At 45.5% G+C, this 25,307-nt stretch overlaps 1 protein-coding gene across 1 annotated transcript in view; it reads left to right on the top strand.

The window, feature by feature from the left end:
• The window catches only part of TMEM50B (transmembrane protein 50B), a 176,529-nt gene that overhangs the window by 104,058 nt on the left and 47,164 nt on the right, over positions 1-25,307 (top strand). Inside the window, exon 3 of the mRNA XM_086935333.1 lies at positions 2,296-2,408. Within this exon, the coding sequence (XP_086791459.1) occupies positions 2,296-2,408 (113 nt within the window). The remainder of the gene's footprint in view (positions 1-2,295; positions 2,409-25,307) is intronic.

The following is a 25,307-nucleotide window of genomic DNA, read 5'->3' as shown; positions in this document are numbered from 1 at the left end:
CCCTCTGATATGGCTCTCTAGGACTGCCCCATAGAATCTGTCGAGGTGCTCCCGGTATCCAGTAGCGAGGGACCTTCTTCCCCCAGAGGTCAGTAGGCAGCTGTATGCAGCGTGGTCCCACCCAGGCGCACCTGCGGATCCACTGCCAGCGGGGCTATGAGCAAGGGCCCTCAGCTCCCAGGCCCTCTCTCCAGTCCCTGGGTTCGGGAGCTCGCTCCGCAGCAGAGTGAAGAAGGAGGTACAGTGAGCCCAGAGGCGCCAAGCGTCTCCCAAAGTTCGTGGATGCCCAGGTTGGTTGGTGCACTCATTTGTTTTTAAAGATATTGTAGGAGTAGTAATGTAACCAAAAACTCCTTGGGGCTATTATAGCAATATTTGATATAGTAATATGGAATTGACAAAGAAATAAGAAAAATAAAATGGACAAATAAATAAATATCTGTTTTGTTTTCTGTTTCTCTTATTACTCCTTCCCCTTGTAGATCCCCCAAACTCTTTACCTGTCACAAACAATTCTACAGGTCCTGATGAAGATGGAGGCCATTGATATTGTCCACTGAAACGTACGTCGGCCAGAGAGTGTGGCACCCCAGACTTCAGCACAGCAATCGAGGGTGTATGATGCCACCCCGCCCTGTATCCATCTGTGCATGCAGCGTTGGTCTGGGGAGTAGTATGGTAGTGTTAGTATACTAGTGATATGGTTGTGGATCATTTAAATGAGGTACGAGTGCAGGGGATTGTCGTTTTTCCTTTTTCTCGTTTTTATTTATTCTGTATAGTAACAGTTTGTATATTCTGAACACAAATGTGAAATTGTATTGTGATTTTTGCACAAAATGAAATATCGTTGAAGTCAATTTTCAAATTTTGACAAATGTGTTTTCAAAATATTTAAAAGATAAAATGTAATAAAATATGAAATAATGACTATGAAAGTTGGTGTGTGGAGAGTAGTATTTTAGCATTCCCCAGGTTTAGAGCTCTAGTAAGCCACTGGCAAAGAAATAGAGGTCGGGATTGTTCTTGCAACTATATTCAATTGGAATCCTCCCCGTGGACCACAGAATGCCCCCAAAAGAGCAAAATCCAAAAGACTTCAGGCAAATCAAGACTTTATCTGCCAGTGATGGTCTCAAATAGGGCACCACCCAATACGCAGAATAAAGCGACAGAGCCTAGCAGTCCATTGACTCAAGGTGAGGCTCTCATTATGGACTCAGTAAAGAACTTGAGTGTCTCTGTAACCAGTGTTGACCAATGGATGGTCAAAATGGAGACCTTGCTTCGAAAATCTCGGTCTTTACCATGGAGAAGCATACGGTGTTGGTAGAGGCTTTAGAGCAAGCTTGTTAAGAGACCTTGTTTCAAAATAAAGCATTTAGAGACAAACGTCATATCTAGAAACCAGTGTCTCGAACTTTGATGTTGGGCCAACTGAATTAGGGGTTTGTACTTGCCATTGTTTGCAGAGTTGAAGAACATGGACCGCTCTGTTGCTGGTATTCCTCAGAAAGCGATGCTTCGAGTATTAGTAGACCTTTGATGACAATTTGCAGAGTAATGAGAATTCCCACAAAAGGGCTGGCGCCATCATTGCTGACGTGCATTATGCTGACTATAAAAAGGTGACAACTTGTATTGCAGAGTAAACATGTTTCAGGACAAAAAAGATTGTTGTATTTTCAGAGGTAAGCTCCACCACAGAGCCCAGCGAAGTTGTAAGTTGTGGAGGGTGATAAAACTCACGTTTTGCAAGTGCGCGTCCGCTCAAGGCTTTATAGAGTTAAAGCAAAGAAAACACAAATATCTGGATCATGGAATCGGCAACACCTGACTGGACTACTCCCTCATTCATACTATAATAAACGTGCTTTATTTTCAACCCATGTATACCTGGCGGTATGGAGAAAGGTTTTTTATACCTACCGGGCATGTACTGCTGTAAGTTTTCAGTTTCTTTTCTCCCTCTTCTCTCCCTTCTCTATTTAGTCCCATCCTCTCTTTTTATTGATGGTAGAAAAAGCAGGGGGTACGCCATTACCATTTTGTATGTGTAGTATTTTATTGAGAGCTGATATTTTGAATGTGTCCTAATATGTTGGTGTTTCCGTGTTTTATTCCGTTGCATACTCAAAAACTTATCGTCATTCCTGTTTTACCAGGACAACATTTTTCAGATTATTATTTTTAATCTTTTAACAACAAAGTAAATATTACAGATGGAGAATGGTGTGATTGCTGGTGTGTTGTGCCTTTATTGTGCTCAGTTGTCTAATGTAGCTATTGTCTTAGTTTTTTACAGGTTGGTGGATTTTAATAGATGCAGCCGTTGTCCACTCCGATCCAAAGGAGCTGAACCATGCCTTTCACACTTGTGGGGTTTTTTCCACAGTAGCTTTCTTTATGTGAGTAACAGAGTTGTTTATCAATTAATAACGATTTGAAACTTTAATGCTCTGAGAATTTATTTTTATTTATTTACATGCACAAGAAATTGCAGTGCAGTGAGGGTCATGTTTAAAAATTGTATGAATTGAATTTCTACTGTTGTCTAAATATTTTTGTTTGATAACATTCAGTGCATCGCCAGGTATATTATATAATTCAGTCGTAACTTACTAAACTGCACTGGTTAAGTATTATTATGAGCTTTTTGGGCCCTCATCAGGCCAATTGGAAGAAAGGCCAATACCAGTTACATCTACAGTTAACACAAATTCGCCTGTAACCGGAAGATCAATCAATATATAGTAAAGCCCTTAATTTTACATCCTCTCATATCTCAAACAAACAGCCGAACTAACTTATCACAACCATTGGTAGTCGGTTTAACTTTTGTATAGTTCTATTATATCACGTTTCTGTGGCACACAGGACAGGCACAAAATAGCGAGTAGCAGCAAACGTTTTTGTCGCACACAGAACAGATATGGCAAAGGCAGCAGTAGCTGTGCAAGCCCCCCCTCAGATCTCTTGTTGTCTTGCTATTGTTCACAATGCTTGAACAGCTAATTCTTCAGGGAGCTTTTGCAGAAGGGATGGCCAGTCGAGTGCCCCATGCCTCCCCTTGACCTGGCAAAGGTTTTTGTGTTTAAGATCTTTCAGAAGGAAGGCTGCTTTGTTGAGGGAGCTGAAGAATTTGGCAAATGTAATGGTCTCTTTCAGTTCCTGTAACTTTTGGTCAACTTCAATCAAAAGGGAGCATCTCCACTCTGTGACTATTGTGCAATTGGTGCTGCCTAAAAAAACAGGCCTGCTGCTACCAGCCTGATTCTGGGTGAATCAGGAAACATGATTCTTTGGCCTCTTCAGCCCTATCAAGGATCCTTTTTAGAGGCCCACTACATCAAACAGTTTGTCCTGGCAGACCTTTAGGACCTGTTGACACCTTTCCTAAGCTCCTTGATGAACGTAGAAGGAGACGTGGCAATCTTTCCATCTATCTCAGGGGCACCTTACCTAGCAAGGCTGGGCGAGGACCCCTGCTTACTTCTGTTAAAGGTTTGTGGATTCTCCCTGCAACATACTTAACAACCTTGTCTGCTGGATCAATATATGACGAACTGCGGTGGCACAGATATACTGGTTCCCACAATCTTGTTCGGGCATGGAATGTTTAGGGTGTTGGTGCACAAGGCCTTTAGGGATGAGATCCTCATTAGAGGTACTATAGGCTGGCGAAGATCCTTCTTCGTCCATGCCAACCCTGCTACAGGTATTAATGTTATGCACCACTTCCTGTTGTGGAATAAGTGGACACACTGTCTGTGCATGATGAAACAGTTGCTCTTAATGTGCTCGAAAGCATTTTACCAATAAGAGGCACGTGTTCTCACTTAACCTGGCCCTAGGGATGATAAACAAGTCTTCCCCCACAAGGAGGATTTCTAGGTTTTCTAGGTAACTAGTGGCCCAGATCAGATGTTGCATTCCAAGTGGCTGTAGGCTGTGGCTGTATAGGTTAAACTATAAGGTATATGATAAATTGTGGACCCCCCATCTCAGAACAACTCCTTTGAAGTTATTATCCATTTTTAACTGTGGTAACGAACAATATTGAATTATGCATTGCAATTTAAGAAACGGGAACAGGAAAACAGCCAAATGTTCACACTGCATGGTGTCCATAGCCAAACAGTCCTAAAAGAAAGCTTTAATAGACATTGATAAAGATGCTATCATTTAGGTGTGGCCTAAACACTGTCTTAGTTTTCTTGCCAGTCTCATGTTTTATTGAAAAGGTGTGCAATTGTAATCACTTGTTTGCAAATGTTTGCACACAACCTTTTAACAGTTAATTTGGTTTTAAACTTTTTATGAAAGACACTCTTGCCATGGCCAGACCTTTGGGTCTATCAATGCATGTTTGCGCTTGGAGCTAGATTTGTTTAGTCTTCCAGTAATATTTTACATGAAATGCAATAAATAAAGCAGCCTGCTCCTATCAATATAGGAAGGTGACAGCAAGGTTGGCTTAGTGGATGATTAGTGACAAGAGTATTCTTTTAAAATAGACTTGCACATAGTGCTTGAATTGTAGCCTTGTTTGCCAGCTATCGGTAATCGCAAATACATTTTAGTTTATTTTTATTTATTTTAAGAGTTTTATATAGCGCTGGCTAGACCCGGAGGTATTAGAGCGCTCTACATGAGGTTCCCCAAAAATAACATTACAAGATTACATCAGTTCCAATTTATCATCATCATCATTTTATTGTGTGATTAATTAAAATCTTTACAATGTTCACATGAAATAAAAGCAGCGCAACAGAAAAAAGAAGATAGTAAAACTTCAGTGACCTTTTTAAAATGAAAAAAAATCAGAATAGTCTGTCCCAGAAAATTACCTCCCTGATCATGTATCTTTGATTAAAACATACTGAGTCTTTCCGTGACAAGGATTTCACTAGATGACCTTTCTATCACCTAGTACGTCATTCCCTGGACTACTGTTAATGCTGAGCGGCAGGTGCCTTTGTCTGTTCTGTTTCTTGTAACAGCTTTGTTACCTTCGCCATAAATTTAACTCCCCGGCATGAGAGAATAGGCGAAACACCACTCAGCCAGCGTATCACCGCCCCCCTGCAGGTGCGGATCTTCAATGTTTTGAAGATTGCCCGTAGATATCTTCTTCTTAAAGCCCGCAAAGCTGGGCATACACATGGCAAGTGTGTTACTGTTTCCTTCTGGTATCCGCATAGTCTACAAATAGAACTTTCGAGTTGTTGTTTCCAAGAAGGCCTTAGGTCTTTTGAGTGGTGCATGCCCATTCAGTATGCTGTCAAGGCTTTTTTTAGATGTTGGCAGTAGTGTAAAGCTAGATAGTCTGGTGGTTTTTGGATGGTGTATGAGTTAACTACTGTCCAAGCATGTCGCCGTTTAGTTAGGGTTCTTTTGTCTTTTAACAAAGAAGTCCTTTTTGCTGATCCGTTTACTACTTTGCAAAACTGCTTATGGTCGATCTTTTTTTTCCACACTTCATGTAGGACCAATGTAGTCAAACTCGTGCTGAGACATTTTCCCCTTTGGGTGGTATTGGGCTCGACTTCCTAAAAGTTTATTTCCTTCCAGCAAAGGTTGTCTATTGACTCACTTGGGACGGATCGGAGCTTGTGACAGAATTTTGCAAATGTAGACATCGGCCTGATTTCTTGGTTCTGCAAGCCAAATTCTAAGCGAAGTTGCTCTGGCGCGGCTGCGTACGGCAACCCGAACACAACTTTTGTTTTGTAAGTTGTTTAGAATCGTTGATTCCCCTCCGAGCCATGCAATTAGTCCATATGACAAAGTTGGTATCATTTGTGCAGCCATTACTTTGAGCAAGTGCATATAATTTGGGCCTCCCACTGTCTTTTGCATTTGCCTATGTGCGTAAATTAATGATTGCGCCTTCCCTCTTAATACCTGTATATGCCTTTTTTTTGTATTGCCCTGCTCAATGGTCATCCCCAAATATTTGTATGAGGCCTGCTCTTCAAGAACTGAGTTGTTAATTGACCATCTGAATTTTAGTTTCTTCCCCTCCACAATTCGGAGCACTTTTGTTTTATCTTTATTGAATTCCATGTTTACTTGTGATAAATATGAGGCTAACATGCTTACTAAGCGTTGCAGACCAACTGGGGTTTTGCTTAGTAAAACTATATCATCGGCGTACTGCATAATAGGCACAGGAACGTTGCCAAGTTTCGGTGCGTGACTCTCCGTTACATCTAAGTTATGTCCGATGTCATTTCCAATTTACATCAGTTGCTAGACAAACAATTACAAGAGCATAGAAGACGAGATAATTGAAGTGTAGAGGGGAAGGGGGTACGGGTAAAGGGGTAGGAGGGAGATACGGCAGAAAGACGAAAGGAAAATCTGTCCATAGTCCGGCTGGGTAGGCCAGTCGAGGGGGAAGTCCCAAAACCCATCTCCTCTATAGCGATTAGGTAGCTCCACCGGGCATTGGCCAAATAGCTAGGTCTCAATGGGAAAAACATTTAAAGAAACATGGAGGGCAAAATAAATGGAGCGTAGAGGGGAGGGGAGGGGGCAGGGAAGGAGAGAAAGGGGGGATAGGGGAAGAGACAACAAGGAGAGACGAAATGAAATCTTGTCTAAAGGCCGACTGGGTAGGTGACGATAAAGGAGGGAGTCCACGGCCCATCTCCCCTATAGCTAAACCAGGTAGCTCCATCGGGCATTCGACAAAATAGTTCAGTCTCAATACATTGAGAGAGAGAAGGAGAGACATAAATAGAGGGAGGATGCGGGAAGAGACGACAGGAGAGACAAAAGGAAGTCTGGCTAAAGACCGACTGGGTAGGTGACGTCCAAGGAGGGACTCTCCGACCTGTCTCCCCTATAGCCAAACCAGGTAGCTCCATCGGACATCAGACAAAATAGTTAAATCTCAAATGACGAGGGAAAATTCACAGATAAACAGGGTGGGGACTATGGGCCAGGCAGGTGAAGGCAGAGGTCAGTAGCAGGAAATTGGAGAGGAGTAGAGCGGGGAGGGGTAAAGGGAAGGTAGTAACGGTGAAAACCAAAGCACTGCTCTGAGGATTTTCATAATTCTAGATTTTCATAATTCTAGTGGATAAAACCTGTACATTTTCAACTTAATTCTCTTTGCCTACCTTGTCTCTTATCCCTCTATCTTCGTTTATACCTCTCTGGCATTTTGGTGACCACTGACTAATGAGTGAGAGAATTGGGAGAGGAGAGAAGTAAAGAGAACTTGATAGCAAATAATGTGAAGTACAGAGAGACGAGATAGAGATGGAGATGAGGTAGAGAGTGTAGTATTCTCATGTTATGTGTATGCTTTAGTATCCAGCTGCTCAGCCCTGTGTGTGTGTATTCCTATTGGAATCCTAGTCTGTGTGGAATGTTGGATGCATCAGTTTCAGTTAAGGATGGGCTGAGCGGCCAGTAGGCTGCTCCTGATGGGGCTGTTATCCTGACCATTACTTATGCTAATAAACATCAACTACAAGTACCTGAATTGGTCTACGGTGTCTACTTATCTACAACTGTACCTGTGGGACCTACCTACTACATTTTGGCGACGGAGGATCAACAAACCAACAGCTTTAAAGGATGAAAAACACCTAGAGACTAACAAGTAAGCAAACTATATTTGTCAAGCAACGATTTACCTTCTTCAAAGTTAAAGCAGCAACTTAAAACGCAACTAAATGAAAAGAAATGAGGATTAAGCTGATTAAGAAGCACACACCTCAAGGCAAAATATTCTTTTCAAGTAACCAGACCAACTGCTACCTGCCTGCCCCATCAGTGTCCATCTCAACGACAGCCCAAATGCAGGTGAGCTGTGTCTGTGTGTTTTCTGCAACAATATTTAATTTACATGCTGCATGTCAAACTAAAAAAAAGATTTTTCAAGCTTCAAACAAGGCAAATTAAAAAAAAGAATGAAATCCATTTTGCCTTTGTGCATCTTTGCCCACCGGAGTGGAGCTAATTCTGCTTTAAGTAAGAGGCTGTTTCAAGCACTTTAAGTCTCAGAGCAAACTCTGAATGTTTGAGGACACTCTGGATGTTTAATTCTGTTTTACGTTTTTTTTTGGAGTGACAAACGTTCATGTCAATTCAGTAACTCTCTCTCCTTCTCAAATGTCATGTTGTGAAATTCTAATTGGCAAGTATTTGAAGCGAGTGAAGTCATTTTCCGCTGTTTGGCAGTGAGGATACTTTGGTGACTATCTCTATGGCGATTTTATGGTAATTCATGCCTAATCACTTGTGAAATGACATTTTCCCAAGGAGCCGAGTTTGTCAGGAGTTGTGCGTAATTTTTGACAAAAGGAGCTTTTTATTTCCATGTTTAAAAGTGTAAATTGAGCGAAAATCAAGCGGAATTAGAGCCACTTAACCACTTGACAGTTTAACTGCTTTACTCAATTTAAAGTATTCAGCGCGTGTGTCCACTCTCTTACCTGCTACTTCCTTGGTTTCTGTGACGCTGTGTTGGAGCGTCATCCGTCTCTTTTCTTCAGCATGGTTGCACTGTGAGCCACTCGGCACTACGTGAGGAAACGTGCCTCCATTTTGGAATCTTCTGCCAACCACAACGCTATGGAGTCCTGTTTTGCCATGCATGAGAGTGTTTCGTTTTTGCCAACCACTATGTTTTTTTTTTTCAATAAAGCTTTAGTCCACGTGAGTCATTGCAACAAGGTGATGCCCTCGATCTACTCAGCATTTGTTTTGTTTGATGCCAGCTTTGCTTTTCACCAATTCAAGCACCGTTCATCTTATAAACGGAGTGCCGTGTTAACCTTAAGGTACTGTGCTTTTCTTTCATGTTTATGCTGGTTTACAGGAAGCTAAACTTCACTGTGTTTTCTTCATTCTATTGTGGAAATTTTACTCGGGGGGCAACTATCGAGCTCCAGCGTTTGTTTTATTTGAATGCCTGCATCTTTCCGGTGACAGGCACACCCTGTAATGTCATTTTTATTTCAACACAACTTGCCTGTCTGCAGCTTTACTTGGTGACAGGCACATCTTTGACTTTTAAGAAGTGGTGTTATAATTAATTGAGACCTGCCTGTCTGCCTCCTTCCGGTGACAGGCGCACCTTTATTAGTGTTTGCTTCTGTTTTACATTTTTAGATATGTTTACAGTTTAACATTTTATTTAACCTACAAATGTATTTCGTACAATGCTGATTTTAAGTCATTTAGAGTGTAATGTTTTACGTATTCTGCTTATGTTTTTCTAAAGAAATGTTAACTTTAGAGTTGTGATTAACTTAGGGGTGGGTGCATAGTTCCATTTTCCTTTTTGGAACATGTTGTTGTTTCCTGAGTTTGGTGAGGGTTTTAAGTCCCATCACCCCATTTACGGTATTTATCCCTGCGTTGGGATGGGGTGGGTTCAAGTCCCATTTTCCTTTGTTCTCTTTGCGATAGGAGTGGGTCCCTAGCACCCACCTTCCTTTGTTCTTGCACTACTTTATGGTTTGGGTTTGAGTCCCTTTCACTGCATTTTGGTGTGGGTTTGAGTCCCATGACTTTTTTATGCAGTTTGTTTATCCCTGTCTTGTCGTGGGATGGGTGTGGGTTTCCGAGTCCCATGTTCCCTAGTGGATTTCAGTCCCATTACATCTTATCATCATTTTTTTTTTAGGTTATCCCTGTCTTGTCTTGGGATGGGTGTGGGCTGCGAGTCCCACTTTCCCTAACTATTGTTTTTCATTTTGGTGTGGGTTACAGCCCCATTACCTCGTGAAGGGATTTTATCTTTTTAGTAAGATAGTTTAGTTTGTTGTGACTTACGGGTTTTAGTCGCTAACAGTTTTCCACGTTGGTCTTAGTCCAACAGTGTTTCCCCTCTAGAGGTGTGGTGTTTTTCTTCTAATGCTTGTAGTATTTTCCTTGATTTTTGTTTCTCTCATAATAAGCTGTTTGGGGTCTTGTCGTCCCCTTATGTTTTCAGTATATCGTGAGTTGTTGTTAGCCATTTAAGTATATCTTTATATTTTCAATTTTCAATTATTGAAGGAGGAGGATGGTGTCTGTTTATTTATTTCTTTTCGCTTTCTTCCTTCTTTAATAATTTAGATTTCTGTTTTCCCTCCCGTGATGCCTTTTATATCCATCCCTGGGTCACAGATTTCTTGGAAGTTGTATATTTTTCTTGTGCATAGTTTCTCCTTGTTTTCTCTTCTGTTCTTTTGTTTTAAATTATTAAAGGGAGAGGATAATGTAGTATTCTCATGTTATGTGTATGCTTTAGTATCCAGCTGCTCAGCCCTGTGTGTGTGTATTCCTATTGGAATCCTAGTCTGTGTGGAATGTTGGATGCATCAGGGTTTCAGTTAAGGATGGGCTGAGCGGCCAGTAGGCTGCTCCTGATGGGGCTGTAATCCTGACCATTACTTATGCTAATAAACATCAACTACAAGTACCTGAATTGGTCTACGGTGTCTACTTATCTACACCTGTACCTGTGGGACCTACCTACTACAGAGAGATTGGGAGAGACTAAGGTAAAAGGATAAAAGTGTGGTGGAGCGAAAGATTGATGGAGAGATAATAGGAGGAAAATGTAGATAGAATGATAGAAATAGGGAAGGTTTTAAAATGAGGTGCAGTGAGAATGAGAGGCAGCAGTGAAGAAAATTAAATATTTATTTATTTATTAAGTTTTATATAGCGCGACATGACCCACGGGGGTATCAGAGTGCTTTACAGTACATAATTATCACAAGTTATACATACAATCGCATATAATACAAATGAGGTAAATATTGCTGTGAGGTGTAGAGGGGCAAAAGTAGATGCGGAGCAGGATAATGTATTACTCGGGCAGAGAGACATTTAGAGAAAGGGTTAAGGATAGAAAGAGATATGGTGGGATGAGAAAAGAGGTGAAGTCGAGAGACCAGGGTAAGGTAGAGAGACATGAGAAAGAGAAGGTAAGGCTATTAAAGAGTATAGAGGGTGAGTTAGAGAGTACTGAGATTCTGTAAGTATGTGCTGTTTTTTTGTCTTCAAATAACTGCATATAAAATATCACGCTTAACAAGCTTAAATGAAAGTAATTTTAATATAAACTAATCAGTGAGAAATGTACTCTTTAAATTCTGAAACCTCAGTTGGTAAATGCAGTCCCTGCATATGTTTATGCGTGTGAGACAGAGAGGCACAGAACTTAATCCTAGTTTGCATAGTGTAGAATAGTGAATTGTGTTTTTATAAAGTTATAGTCTACAACAGAAAACTTGGTGAATATTTAAGCAATTTTTTTTAAATGATGTAGTGTTTGAAACAACATAAGTGCATTCAATATATATATTTTAGCGCAAAGTAATCAGACTGTACCTTGTGCAAAAATGTTTGCAATTTTATCTATTGTTCCAGAACTCAGTTGATAACACCCTTACTTTACCTCTTAAAAAGAATACATCTTTGTCACCATCAAGGAACTCAGTTAATTAAGGGCTTGTGAGAAGGCCTGTTAATTCTTTAACTCTCTGCACCCATTCCCTGTTTTCCCTTCAGGCAGAGGTCAGCATTAACTATTCAGGGACAGCTGTTTTTGTCAAAGTTGAGGTGGCAGTCTTGAGGCCAATAGGGTTGCATTCAGATGCAGATCCCTAATCCTGTGGTCCCCAGGACCCTCAGAGTACTGGCCTAGGAGAAGTGGAAAGTGTTAGATCCTTGGATAGTTTCAGACACGGCCTAGAAGAGGGAGCACTATGTGGTGGCTCATAGGATAAAATCTAAGTAGTGGAGACACCTTAGTTTGAGAGATGGCAAGAAGGGGAATGTGGCAAGATGGGAGCCCTGTTTTTGTCAAAAGGCAGAAGAGCCTCCCGCTTTGTAATACAGTAGCTATCCTTAGTGAGGCAGGTGTAACAGCACTGGGGCCATTGGGTCTGAGGGGCCAACTGCATCACAATTATGACGGTCTCATTTAAAAACAAGCATTTGCAATGCAATAGGTCTCGCATTAGGAAAGTTTGAGCTATTGGTATTGTAAATGACCATTTTTTTATTTACGTGTTGGTTTTGAAAATAGCTAAATTAATAGCTTTGTCATTTACAATGCCAATAGTTTTAACTTTCGCAAATGAGACACCTATAGCATTTGTAACGCAATATGTGTTGTATTTACAGGACTTAGATGTATTGATATTACACATAACAATGGCTTGTAATTTTTTTAATAATTAATACGTAAAAAAAGGTTATTGTAAATTATAATGGCAATAGCTTAAACTTTTGTGTAGATTATGTTCATTGTATTTTATTATGATGAAAATACAAGAACAGATCCACACACAGTCTGGTCATGCGCACATATCACACACTAGATATGACACGGTAATGTGAAAGTCTAAGGTAACATAAAAGGATTATCTAAGCCGCTAGCGAGAGTACTATTAGTTAGGCCCACTCTTCCCCTCTTGTGTTCCAATTGTTTGTTATGATTCTGTTGTATCTTAACAACTCAGCATCTTGTTCTGGAGTGTAGAATCCAGGGGACAGAGAGCAGGCAATTGCTGAGGAAGAAGGACCTCGGGGGACCAGCGACACCTAAAAACTGTGAAGGTCCTTACTGCCATCAAACTAAATAAAACTCATCAATGCAACCATTACAGTAACGGATTATAGAATACAAATTAAAAGCAAAGATAATTACAGCCTTCCCTGACTTTAAAAGATTTCAAAACGACAGTATACAAATTGTATGGGAGCTGTTGATGGGGAGGCAGGTTAGTAATGCTTATTAAAGTGGGGTTTAATGAAGAGGCGTCTTAAGTCTCCATATCAAACTCAATAAAAATGACAAAGTGCCGTCATTACAAAAATCATGTTCAGCCAGCCTCTGGCAGGACCTCCTTGTTATGTCACCCTGTTTCACCCACCATCCAGCCACAGCATGTACAGGACACATATAACATGAACAAGCATCAGCGATTTCAAACATGACCTGACAATCTGGAAGTCCTCTTGTAAACACAAGAGGACTTCCAGATTGTCAGGTCATGGGGACGGAGTGCTTTGCCAGTGAAGTGCGACCGCTTCGTATTTCACATTTTCCGTTCCGATTTATTTACTGGTCAAATCTTGCTGCCTAAATCAACATCTCTTCCCAGAACTCCTCCGAGCCTCTTATTAATGCCCTGACTTAGAGTGGGGACATCCAAAATTGTGTGCTTACTCCACTGAGGTGGCGGCAACAGATATATTTTAGTTCTTTAGTCCTTGTAAATGTCATATATACTCATATATTTGTTTGTACATTCTGTGTTCAATAATGTGTGCCTTTTGCCTGCGCTGTTTTGACTCTATGGCCTGCTAACTTTGTTCCATTTCTGTAACAGTTTCTCCTATGTAACGTAACTGGTTCTATTGTACAGTGTTCTGACACCTTCGGGTAAAGTCCGCGCTTTTTAAAAATGCATATGTGTGTGTGTGTATGCCAAGATCTGTTTACAACACACGTATATATATATATATATATATACACACACATATACATCTATATATGTGTGTATATATATATATATATATACATATGTGTGTGTGTGTATGCCAAGATCTGTTTACAACACACACACACACACATATATATCAATTTAAATTCCCGCCATACATGTCTGCCAATAGGTGTTTGTTATATTGTTACTTATTTACAGAGCGCCACGTGCAGGCTCACCCTGCTGCTTCAGGCCGCTACTTTGTCAGAGGGGAAGGGACACGCGGGGTTAAAGACGGGTTCAATTCTGTAGGTTCGGCGTTTTGGGCTAGGTGTGTGCGTCCTACCCCGAGAGCCAAATCCAAGAGCACAGCTGTGCTGCCGAACCTCACCATAGGGGGCGTGTTCACGTGCGTGTCGCCTGACTGGTCTCTCTCCCTAGTGAGAGAGAGTGCTTGGTACCAGAGCGTGTGGGTGGAGAGAAGGAGCAAATTTCCCCGGAAACTCAATATTTCGTGTAATAGGATTTAGTGCCAGCGCCGTCACGCTCGAACAAGGGAATAACAAAGCTAATTATGATGAAAACAAGAAACATAAGCAATTTATACTTTAAAACACGCGGAAATTTGCTCACATAAATAATGACAAAGCAAGTTGAAAAGTCGGCTTGTGCTGGCCCAGAGTAAGTCAAGAGCCAAAGATGGAAAGGGAGGGCATGAAGAAAAGCACATACAAACGAAAGCATACAGAACATTCGTTCCTATTCAAACAAAAATGTGACATACACCCTGTCAGTATCAATTTCCAGTTTCTGAAATTCACTCCGTGTCAATTCCGAATTCAATACACGGTATCATAAATTCACTCCGTGTCAGTTTCATTTGCAAACTGTTGTATTATATTCAATAACGTATCCTTCACGGAGCGTTAAATCACTTTAACCTTTAACTTGCACTATTAAATTCAATAACTTAATGAGCATTCGAAATCACCGCCGCAGCCCTGCTCCGTGTAAACCGGAAGTCAGGCACTTTTGGCCGAGACGGGGGCGGGGCCTGCAATCCAGCAGGAAGTTCTGCCCGCCGCCGCCGAGGAAGCAGTGAAGCCGGCCGACTCCGACCAGCGCTGCAGAGGAGACACGGAACACGCCGAAAGAGCCCGGTGAGTGGGAGGGGAGGGGAGGGGAGGGGAGGGGGGGGCCAGGGCTAATGTGAAGGCCTGTGTGTATGCGTGTGTGCGTGCGTGTGCATGTGTGTGCGCATGCGTGACTGTGTGTGATTGAGAGAATGCGAGGCAGGGGATAGTGGGCCTGCGTGTGCATGCGCGCGCCTGTGTGTGTGTGTGTGCGTGCATGCAGAGGGGTGGGGGCTGCCTGTGTCTGTGTGTGAGCGAGGGCTTGCGCCTGTGTGTGTGCGTGCGTGCATGCAGAGGGGTGGGGGCTGCCTGTGTCTGTGTGAGAGCCAGGGCTTGCACCGCGCATGCGCAGGTATCAGACGCGCGCTCCCGCGAGGAAAAACGCTCGTAACAGATTGGTGTCCTCATTCCCAACTCATTCCCAATACGGGCGGCAAAAGGTCTGAAGCAGACACTCTCAATGCTCACGCATTGAGAGTAAGGTCTGCTCGACCTAAAAATATATATTATGGCTTATTTTCCTTTCTAGCATTCGGACAGAGGCCATCCTTGCAGATACAGCGGGAACACACGTGGGAGCCCATTTTTAGGTTTTGCTTGCGCCATGCTTGAGAAATCTATGGTTTATAATATAAACTTAAAAGGGACTTCCATCATGCCTCCTCCTTTCCTGGTTTCTCGTTGTTCATTTGCGTGCTACATACCTTTCCTCCATTTCTATTGGCTGCAGCATATTTTCCTGCATTTACCAATGCTTGTTACTCATCTGCTTCTCTTATCAGTTTACCGTAGCCGACATACTGTTAACATTTACTTTGGTGGAACAATTTATTTATAAAGTTTTGCCGCTTTTTACTCATGCAGCATAGTTATATAACAATTTATCCCCCGGAGAGATTAAGTGTTTTGCATAGAATCACAGGATGTTGCACCGCCAAAACTCGAACCGATATCCCCAGTAATTGAGGCAGCAGCTCCTGTCACTGTGCCACATTTTCTCCACTCCTATGAATTTGTCAGGGAGCTCTTTCCTTCTTCCGGACGATGATTGATGAAAACCACTCTTTATTCATCACATAGGTGAGACTGATGCATTACCAATGCCTGCTGTGTTCTTGAAAGGAACAGGAACCCTGTTTCAAAATTGGTGTGATTTTCAGGAATGATGGGGAAGTGCTGAAAGCGGTAGAGGTGATAGCTTGCTACTCACGACAGCTGTTATTATTAATGCAGCAGCTGAATTTGGACCCAGGAGTGGAAGGGACTCAGCTGCCCAATTATGGAGAGAAATATGTCTGTGCCCATTACTGGTTTTGTTTATTGCAATTAGCGTGGATTATGAGCAACCAAAAAGGTACCCCCTGAAATGATTGAAAAAGGGGGCTGGGCACACCACTGATTAAGTATTTTAAACTCAAACTTCTTCTTTTTAAATCAATGCGTGCTACTTAGGTAAGCACAAAGTCCAAGTTGTGCTATTCAAATAACAGTAATACTACAAGCGAAACCGCTTGTCCTAATGAGCACTGTTGCACTTCCAGCTGGAGTGCTTCTAATTAATTAATACACACTGGTCTTAAACTTATGATACATAACATATCGTTGTTGGTTCAACATAAACTGTGCAAACACAAATTCTGATAGATACATCTGCCGTGTGGATTCCTCACCTTGTGAATATCCCCCTTGCGCCAGCAACGTTCGGAAAATTCTTCGTAGCACGCCGGCGTGGACGACGTCATAGGAGCACGGCATCGCGCGCGACTCCGTCTGACGTCACCGACTCCATATAAGGCCCACGTCGGCGTGATGACGTCAGTTCCCTTTTTTCCGCGTCGTCGACGCTAACGGTTTCTGGGATCTTCTGCGATACTTTTGTATCTTTTCTCTGTTTAGCTGATACAGTTTTTCTGTTGGAATTCACTTCTTCGCCGAGGATGTCGCGAGGAAGACAGGTTTCAAACAATGTGGTTCCTGTTCCCGGATGATGTCGATCACCGATCCGCATTCCGACTGTCTGTGGTGTCTTGGTTCGGGTCACGATGTTAAGAACTGTCGTTCCTGTGACAAGATGAACCCCAAAGCCTTGCGAGAGCGGGAGGCGAAGCTTCTGCTTGCAAAGGTGAAGGAAAGAGAAGCCGGAAGGTCTTCGAGGTCGGTGTCCAGGCGCTCGAAGTCGAGACAGCTGTCGCGTTCGAAGTCGAGGTCGGCTTAGAGGGCCAAGGCGAGGTCGAGAGAGAGATCGAGGTCCAGAGAGAGGTCGAGGTCCAGAGGGAGGTCGAGGTCCGGATCCAAGTCAAGTCAGAGAATTTATATAGCGCACTACATACCCAGAGGGTCTCAAGGCGCTTAGGAAGGGGAGGAGAATTACTTGTCAAATATCCACGTTTTAAGTTGCTTTCTGAATGCTAGGTGGTTCTGGGTAAGGCGGAGGTAAGTGGGGAGTGAGTTCCATGTTTTAGCAGCCAGGTATGAGAAGGATCTGCCTCCCATGGTGGTCTTGTTGATGCGAGGTACAGTGGCGAGGGCTTGGCTGGAAGAACGTAGTTGGCGGGAGGGGGTGTAGAAGGACAGTCGTGAGTTGAGGCATTCTGGTCCAATGTCGTAGAGTGCCTTGTGTGCGTGGGTCAGAAGTCGGAAAGTGAATCTCTTATTGACGGGTAGCCAGTGGAGGTCTTTCAGGTGACCAGAGATGTGTTCGTTGCGCGGGATGTCTAATATGATCCTGGCTGAGGCGTTTTGGATTCGTTGGAGTTTCTTCTGGAGTTTAGCGGTAGTACCTGCGTAGAGGGTGTTTCCGTAGTCCAGTCGGCTCGTGACCAAAGCATGGGTGACCGTTTTCCTGGTTTCGGTGGGGATCCAGCTAAATGTTTTTTTGAGCATGCGAAGAATGTTGAAGCAGGATGAGGATACGGCGCTGACTTGTTTGTTCATTGAAAGTGAGGAATCCAGGATGACGCCTAGGTTCCGTGCGTGGTCTGTCGGGATGGGTGCTTTTCCAAGGGCTTCCGGCCACGAGGAGTCGTCCCATGCAGAGGGTGATGTACCTAGGATGAGGACTTCTGTTTTATCTGAGTTCAGTTTCAGACGGCTGTGTTTCATCCATTCAGCAACTTCTTTCATTCCTTCGTGTAGGTTAGTTTTGGCGGTGCTGGGGTCCTTGGTGAGAGAAAGGATTAGTTGAGTGTCATCCGCGTAAGAGATGATGTTGAGGTTGTGTTGGCGGGCGATGGTCGCGAGGGGGCTCATGTATACGTTGAAGAGGGTGTTGCTGAGTGAAGATCCTTGTGGTACGCCACAGATGACTTCAGAGGCCTCGGACTTGAATGGTGGAAGGCGGACTCTCTGGGTTCTTCCGGTGAGGAACGAGGTGATCCATTCAAGTGCTTTTCCTTGTATTCCGATGTTACTGAGGCGTTGTAAAAGGGTGCTGTGGCAGACTGTGTCGAATGCTGCAGAGAGGTCGAGGAGGATGAGGGCGACTGTGTCTCCATTGTCCAGTAGAGTTTGAATGTCGTCTGTTGCTGCAATGAGGGCGGTCTCAGTGCTGTGTTTTGCTCGGAAGCCAGATTGTGAGGAGTCGAGGGATTTGTTGGCTTCGAGGAAAGCGGAGAGCTGTTTGTTGGCAGCTTTCTCGATAACTTTGGCCGGGAATGGAAGGAGCGAAATGGGGCGGTAATTTTTGAGTTCGGTGGGGTCCGCTGTGGGTTTTTTCAGAAGGGCGGTGAGTTCAGCGTGTTTCCAGTCTTCCGGGAAGGTGGCGGAATTGAAGGAGCAGTTGATGACGTCTCGGAGGTGCGGTGCTATGACGGAGTCTGCTTTGTTGAAGATGTGGTGAGGACATGGGTCTGTGGGGGAACCTGAGTGGATGGAATTCATCAGGCGGATGGTGTCCTCAGTGGAGATTGGCTTCCAGTCGTTAAGGGTGTTCGCGGGGGGAGAGTGTTCAGCATATGGTTGGGAGGGTTGGTCTCCGGGTTGGTTGTCGAAGCTGTTGTGGATGTCTGCAATCTTGTTGTGGAAGAATGAGGCTAGGGAGTCGCAGAGGGCTTGAGAGGGGGTGATGTCGTTGGAGTTGGCCGAGGGATTGGAAAATTCCTTGACGATGTTGAAAAGTTCCTTGCTGTTGTGGGCGTTGTTGTCAAGTCGATCCTTGAATGCTGTTTTCTTGGCCTTTCGGATTAGTTGGTGGTGAGTGCGGGTGGCGTTTTTGAAGGCGTTCTTGGTGCTGGTGGTTGGATCTTTTTTCCAGGCCTTTTCAAGGGAGCGGCAGAGTTTCTTGGACTTCTTAAGATCATCGTTGAACCATGAGGCCTTCTTGTTGCCAGGTTTGCTTTGACGTTTTTTCAGTGGTGCTAAGGTGTCGGCGGTGTTGGATAACCATAGGGTGAAGTTGACGGCGGCTTGGTTTGGGTTGGAGGAGTGGGCTGGGGTGTTTAGAAGGAGCGATGAGGAGATCTGGTCGATGGTGATTTTGTTCCAGTTTCTTTGCAGAGTTGGTTGGAGGTGGTTGACGGGTTTTGGCTTGTTGTAGGTGAAGTGAACACAGCTGTGGTCGGTCCAAAGGAGAGCCGAGGTGTGGCTGAAGGAGACTTGGTTGCTGGAGGTGAAGATAGGGTCGAGAGTATGACCTGCTATGTGGGTGGGGGAAGTGACCAGTTGTTTAAGTCCGAGGTTGTCCAAGAGGGTGGTGGTGTTGCGGTCGTTGTCCTTTTCAAGGTGAAAGTTGAGGTCTCCCAGAAGGATGTAATCTTTGGAGGGGAGCGCGTGTGGAGTGATGAAGTCCGTGATGTCTTCACTGAATTTTGAGCGGGGTCCAGGTGGTCTGTAGAGGAGGGTGCCTCTGAGTGTGGTCTTGGGGTCGATGTGGATTTGGAAGTGAAGGTGTTCGGAGTTGGCGAGGTTGGCGTCAGAGCTGGTTGAGATGCGGATTGATTTCTTATGGACGATAGCGATTCCTCCTCCTGTGTGGCCGGTACGGTCTTTGCGAGTGATCTTATAGTCTTCAGGGATGGCGATGGTGATGTCTGGGGCGGAGGAAGCGTTCATCCATGTTTCCGTTAGGAAGGCGATGTCTGGAGAGATGGTGTCTAGTAGATTCCATAGGTCAATGGCGTGCCTGTGGACCGAGCGGGTGTTGAGAAGGATGCATTGTAGGTGGTTGGGGTCGGGAATTTGTGGTGTGGTCGTAGCGGAGATGTTGTCGGTGCCGCTGAATTTGCAGGAGTAGCAGGAGAAAGGTCCATGGGTGTGTCCAGGAGCTGCTTGGATTCGTTGGATTCGTCGGCCTCGGGCCATGCTTCGAGCTCCTCGAGAAAGAAGCATAAGAGGAGTAAACATCACTCCAGGCATCACTCTGGCAAGGAGTCTTCGGATTCGAGGAAGAAGTCACGTAAACATCACAAGGACTTCGTGTCTCCTTCTCCGGCTCGATCTCACGGTGGTTCTCCAGTTCAGGAGCCGGAACAGGATCTGGAGTCGCACCATTCATCGGTGCATGAAGAAGAGGTTCCTCGAGCACCGACAAGAGGGCCAGGGTGCGCCTTTGCCGGATCAGCCTCCTTCGGAGCGGCCGTTGGGTTCGTACCCACCCTTTCCAGGTCCAGATCCCTCGCAGTTTTTAAACGCCATGTTTGGAGTTTACTCGAGGGCAATGTACCCCACTGGTGCGCCTGTTGGTCCCATGGGTCCTTTGTCTTTCAATTTGGGTGTGCCCCAGGCTTATGCCCCGGCCCCCTTTATGCCGTTTATGCCGATGCCTTGTACTCCTTGGCTCGGTACGGCGCCGCCGAGGTCGTCGACTTCGCATGCGGCTTCGCCGACTCCGGATCGGCTTCGTGGTGATTCGGATCGTGGTGCTTCCCGTCCTCCGGCTCCTCGCTCGACGTTGGCTCCGGCGCCGTCGGAGTCGTTGCCGGATCCACCGACTTCGGTCCGCATGGAATGGTCGAGGCACAGGGCACAACGCCTCTTGGAGGAGAAGGAGTATATGGACTCCGAGGTTGAGGAAGGAGAGTTGCAGGATCAGGGGGATTGTTTTCAGGACCTTCAAAACGCAAGTGGCCTGGAACTTTCTCCTGAGTGGGGTTTGCCATCCGTTTCAGATACTCCATCTAAGGACTTAGCACCCTATCATGTTGTTATTAGGAAGGCTGCAGATTTGCTAGGCTTGACTTTGCCCACAGTTGAATACAAGCCCAACATCCTTACGGAAGTTTTGCATTCGCCTTCTTCAATTGTGGAGCCTACACTTCCTTTTACAGAGGCATTGACTGAACCAATAAAGGAGGTCTGGAAGAGACCTTTGTCTGCTCCTGCGGTTTCCAGGTCAGTGGCAAGGCGTTACAGGGTGGCTCCTGATGACCCTGAATTTCTTTCCTCGCATCCTGCACCGGAGAGTCTGGTAGTGCAGGCCGCCTGTTCCAGCAGGGCTGCGGGCTCTTTCCCTCAGGTGCCGGCAGACAAGGACTCTAAGAAATTGGACCAGTCTGCTAAAAAGATTTTCTCCTCGGGTAGCATGGCCTTGAAGTCCACCAATGCTACTTGCCTTTTGGGGAGATACTTTCATGCGTTGATGGACTCTGTTAAACAACTTTCTTCAAAGCTTCCAGAGGACGATAGGAAGAACTTTAACGAGGTGGTTGCTGATACTCAGGCTGCAGCTCGTATGGTTATACAGAGTGGTATGGACACGGTGGACTCTGTTGCCAGGATTATGGGCTCTACTGTTGCAACAAGAAGGGCCGCATGGCTTAAGTCCTCCGATTTTTCTTCTGATGTTCAGTCTACATTGTTGGACTTGCCATTTGATGGGTCAGGCCTCTTTGGCAAGAAGGCTGACGTAGCTCTGGAGAGATTAAAAGACAGCCGGGCTACGGCGAAGTCTTTGGGTCTTCAGACAAGGGGCTCTGCGGCTAGGAAGTTCAGGGGTTTTGGCAGATCCAATTTTCGTCCCTACAACCAAGGACAGCAGCAGCAGCAGCAACGTCAGAATCCTCTGTATAAAACCTACAGAGGAAAGTAAAGGGGCCGTGGTCGTGGACGCCAGGCCTCCTCCTCCTCCTCCTCTTCCTCTAATAATCAACCCCCTCCCTCTGCAGCAAAGCAGCCCTAGATCCGCCATTCTGGATCATGTGGCTCCGGTGGGGGGTCGGCTTACTCATTTTCTACGGGATTGGGAATCGGTTACATCAGATCTTTGGGTTCTCAATCTCGTAGAAAATGGGTATGCTCTTCCTTTCCAGGAGTTCCCTCCCAATTACCCTCCTTGCCAGGGTTTTTGTTCGGAGGACCACCTTGTTCGCCTGCAGGAAGAAGTCCTGGCTTTGTTCAAAAAAGGTGCGATAGAGGTGGTTCCAGAGCAGGAAAGGGGTCAGGGGTGCTACTCCCGGTATTTCCTGATCCCCAAGAAGGATGGCAGGTTACGTCCAATCCTGGACCTCAGGATTTTGAATCTCTATCTCAAGCAGGAGAAATTCAAAATGCTCACTCTTGCGCAGGTTCTTCAAGCGCTGTTGGAAGAAGACTGGATAGTGTCAATCGACTTGCAGGATGCGTATTTTCACATCCCAATCCTGAAGTCGCACAGGAAGTATCTCCGATTTACGGTGGGATCGCAACACTACCAGTTTGCGGTCCTTCCGTTTGGTCTTACTACTGCGCCTCGAGTTTTCACCAAGGTGATGGCAGTGGTGGCGGCACATCTCAGGAGGTCGGGGATACCTGTATTCCCGTATCTGGACGACTGGCTGATCAAAGCGGAGTCGCCCGAGAAGGTGCTTCATCACCTGCAAGAGACATCGCAGCTGTTGTTCAGGTTGGGTTTTTCGATAAACGTGCCCAAATCTCACCTGGTGCCCTCCTACCGCAACCTGTTCATAGGTGCGGTACTGGACACTACTGTATGTCGTGCATTCCCTCCTCCGCAAAGGATTCGCGTCATTCAGGAAATGATTCCTTTATTTCACAATGGAGCGGTTGTTCCGGTCCTGAAGGTCCTTCGCCTGCTCGGTCTGATGGCTTCTTGCATTCTCCTGGTCAACCATGCACACTGGCACATGAGGGCACTCCAGTGGTGCCTCCGCAGGCAGTGGTATCAACACAACGGTGATCTCGGGGAGTCAGTGAAGATCTCCAGAGAAACTGCGGCGGATCTGTCTTGGTGGGGCGTGGAAGGCAATCTGTCTCAAGGAAAGCCTTTTCAGCTTCCACCATCGGTGGCCACGGTGATAACGGATGCATCCACTCTAGGGTGGGGTGCTCATCTGGGGGATCTGGAGGTTAAGGGTCTTTGGTCTCCGGAGGAAAGGTTGCTTCACATCAACCTTCTAGAATTGCGGGCCATACGTCTGGCGCTCAAGGCATTCCTCCCTTCCCTTCGCGGTCGGTCGGTCCAGGTCTTGACAGACAGCACGACCGCGATGTGGTACATCAACAAGCAGGGAGGAGTAGGGTCGTGGTGTCTTTGCAAAGAGGATCTGCGTCTCTAGTCCTGAGTTCAGGACGAGATTTGTCTGATGGCAAATCATCTGGCCGGAGTCCTGAACGTACGTGCGGACATTCTCAGTCGGCAGTTCTCTGCCGACCACGAGTGGCGGCTTCACCCGGAGGTTGTTCGCAACATCTTTCAGATGTGGGGGACTCCTCGGGTGGATCTGTTCGCCACTTGCGAGAATGCTCACTGCCCGTCATTCTGCAGTCTCCAGTATCCGATGCAAGGAGCATTGGGGGACGCGTTTCAGTTGAGCTGGGGAGGTCAGCTCCTTTACGCGTTTCCTCCCATACCCTTGATTCCTCGGGTTCTGAGGAAGATTCGCCAAGACCGGGCCCAAGTCATATTGGTCGCCCCGGATTGGCCGAGAAGGGTGTGGTTCACAGATCTTCTCCACCTCTCCTCTCACCCGCCGCTCCGTCTCCCTCTCAGGGCAGACCTCCTCTCTCAGATGGAGGGGCAGGTTCTACACCCCCACCTCCAGACATTACACCTTCATGCCTGGAGATTGAACGGGGCAATCTGAATTCTTTCTCTCTCCCTCACGATGTGGTGGATGTCATACTTTCTGCCAGGCGCAACTCCACCAAGTCCATTTATTCGTATAGGTGGTCTAAGTTTGTATCTTGGTGTAGGGAGAGGGATGTTGACCCGTTAACTCCATGGCTGCTAAGGCAATTCCCCTCCTGTGCTGGGAATTGCTATTTGACATTATTTTATGACGAGCTGGGCTCGTCATCAGTGTACAAGGAGGCTACACCATGACGAGCCCAGCTCGTCATCAGCTTGGAAGGGGTTAAAGGCTCATTTATCTGATATCTTGTTGTTTGCTCTTTCTCTGGCGCGGCAAGGGTTTGCTGTTGCCACTGTCAAAGTTTACCTTTCGGCCTTATCGGCATTTCTCTGTTTGCCGGATCAGCCCTCTCTTTTTAAATCTCCTGTGGTATTGAGGTTTTTGAAGGGACTCACTAATAGGTTCCCTCCGTCTCCCTTCATTGTGCCTCATTGGGACTTGAATCTTGTGTTAACCTATCTGATGGGTTCGCCGTTTGAACCCTTACACAAGTGTCCAATGAGGCTTCTTTCTTTTAAGACGGTCTTCTTAGTTGCAATTACCTCGGCAAGGAGGGTAAGTGAGCTTCAAGCTCTTAGTTCCAAGCCCCCGTTTTTGTCCATCCATGCTGAAAGAATGGTTCTTAGGACCAGGGCTGCTTTTCTGCCTAAGGTGGTTACTCCCTTCCACCTAGGTCAATCCATTACCCTTCCTACCTTTTATCCTGACCCACACCTTCCAAGGAGGAGGAGAGGCTTCATCGCCTGGACCCGAAGAGAGCGGTTAGTTTCTATCTTGATAGGACTAAAGACTATCGAATAGACGATCAGCTCTTCGTGGGTTTTACTGGCTGCAAGAAGGGCAGATCGGTGCACAAGCGCACACTTTCCAGATGGATTATTCTCTGCATCAAGATTTGCTACTCTCTGGCAGGTAAGGACCCTCCCGAGGGTATTAGAGCCTATTCAACTAGAGCGAAGTCTGCTACTTCTGCATTGTCTAGAGGTGTTCCTGTTGAGGACATTTGCAGGGCCGCGACTTGGGCCTCCCTCCACACTTTTGCGAAGCACTACTGCTTGGATGCTGAGGTGAGGAGGGACGGCCACTTTGCGCGCTCTGTTCTCCAAGATTTCCTGGTGTAGCAGAGTGGACACCCTCCTCCGGGAGTGGGGACTGCTGTGGGACTCTATTCACAAGGTGAGGAATCCACACGGCAGATGTATCTATCAGAAGAACAAGTTACTTACCTTCGGTAACGCTTTTTCTGGTAGATACAATATCTGCCTGTGGATTCCTCACTGACCCACCCGCCTCCCCGTTGTCCACTCTGCTCTACCTGGGTTTATGTGCAAATGTAATTATGGTTTTGTATATCTGATTTTGTATAGTTTTGCACTTTAATTGCTTTTGATTTGCATGTACTGTGTACATTGTGTATATATATATATATATATATATGTACTCGTTGGTCCGTCCTGGTGCCTCGAAGGCACGGAAAAAAGGGCGGAACTGACGTCATCACGCCGACGTGGGCCTTATATGGAGTCGGTGACGTCAGATGGAGTCGCGCGCGATGCCGTGCTCCTATGACGTCGTCCACGCCGGCGTGCTACGAAGACTTTTCCGAACGTTGCTGGCGCAAGGGGGATATTCACAAGGTGAGGAATCCACAGGCAGAT

This window comes from Lissotriton vulgaris, chromosome 8, assembly GCF_964263255.1.
Source record: "Lissotriton vulgaris chromosome 8, aLisVul1.2, whole genome shotgun sequence".
NCBI classification, from domain to species: Eukaryota; Metazoa; Chordata; class Amphibia; order Caudata; family Salamandridae; genus Lissotriton; species Lissotriton vulgaris.
The sequence above is the reverse complement of the archived record's forward strand: the minus strand, read 5'-3'. Positions and strand labels throughout refer to the sequence as shown.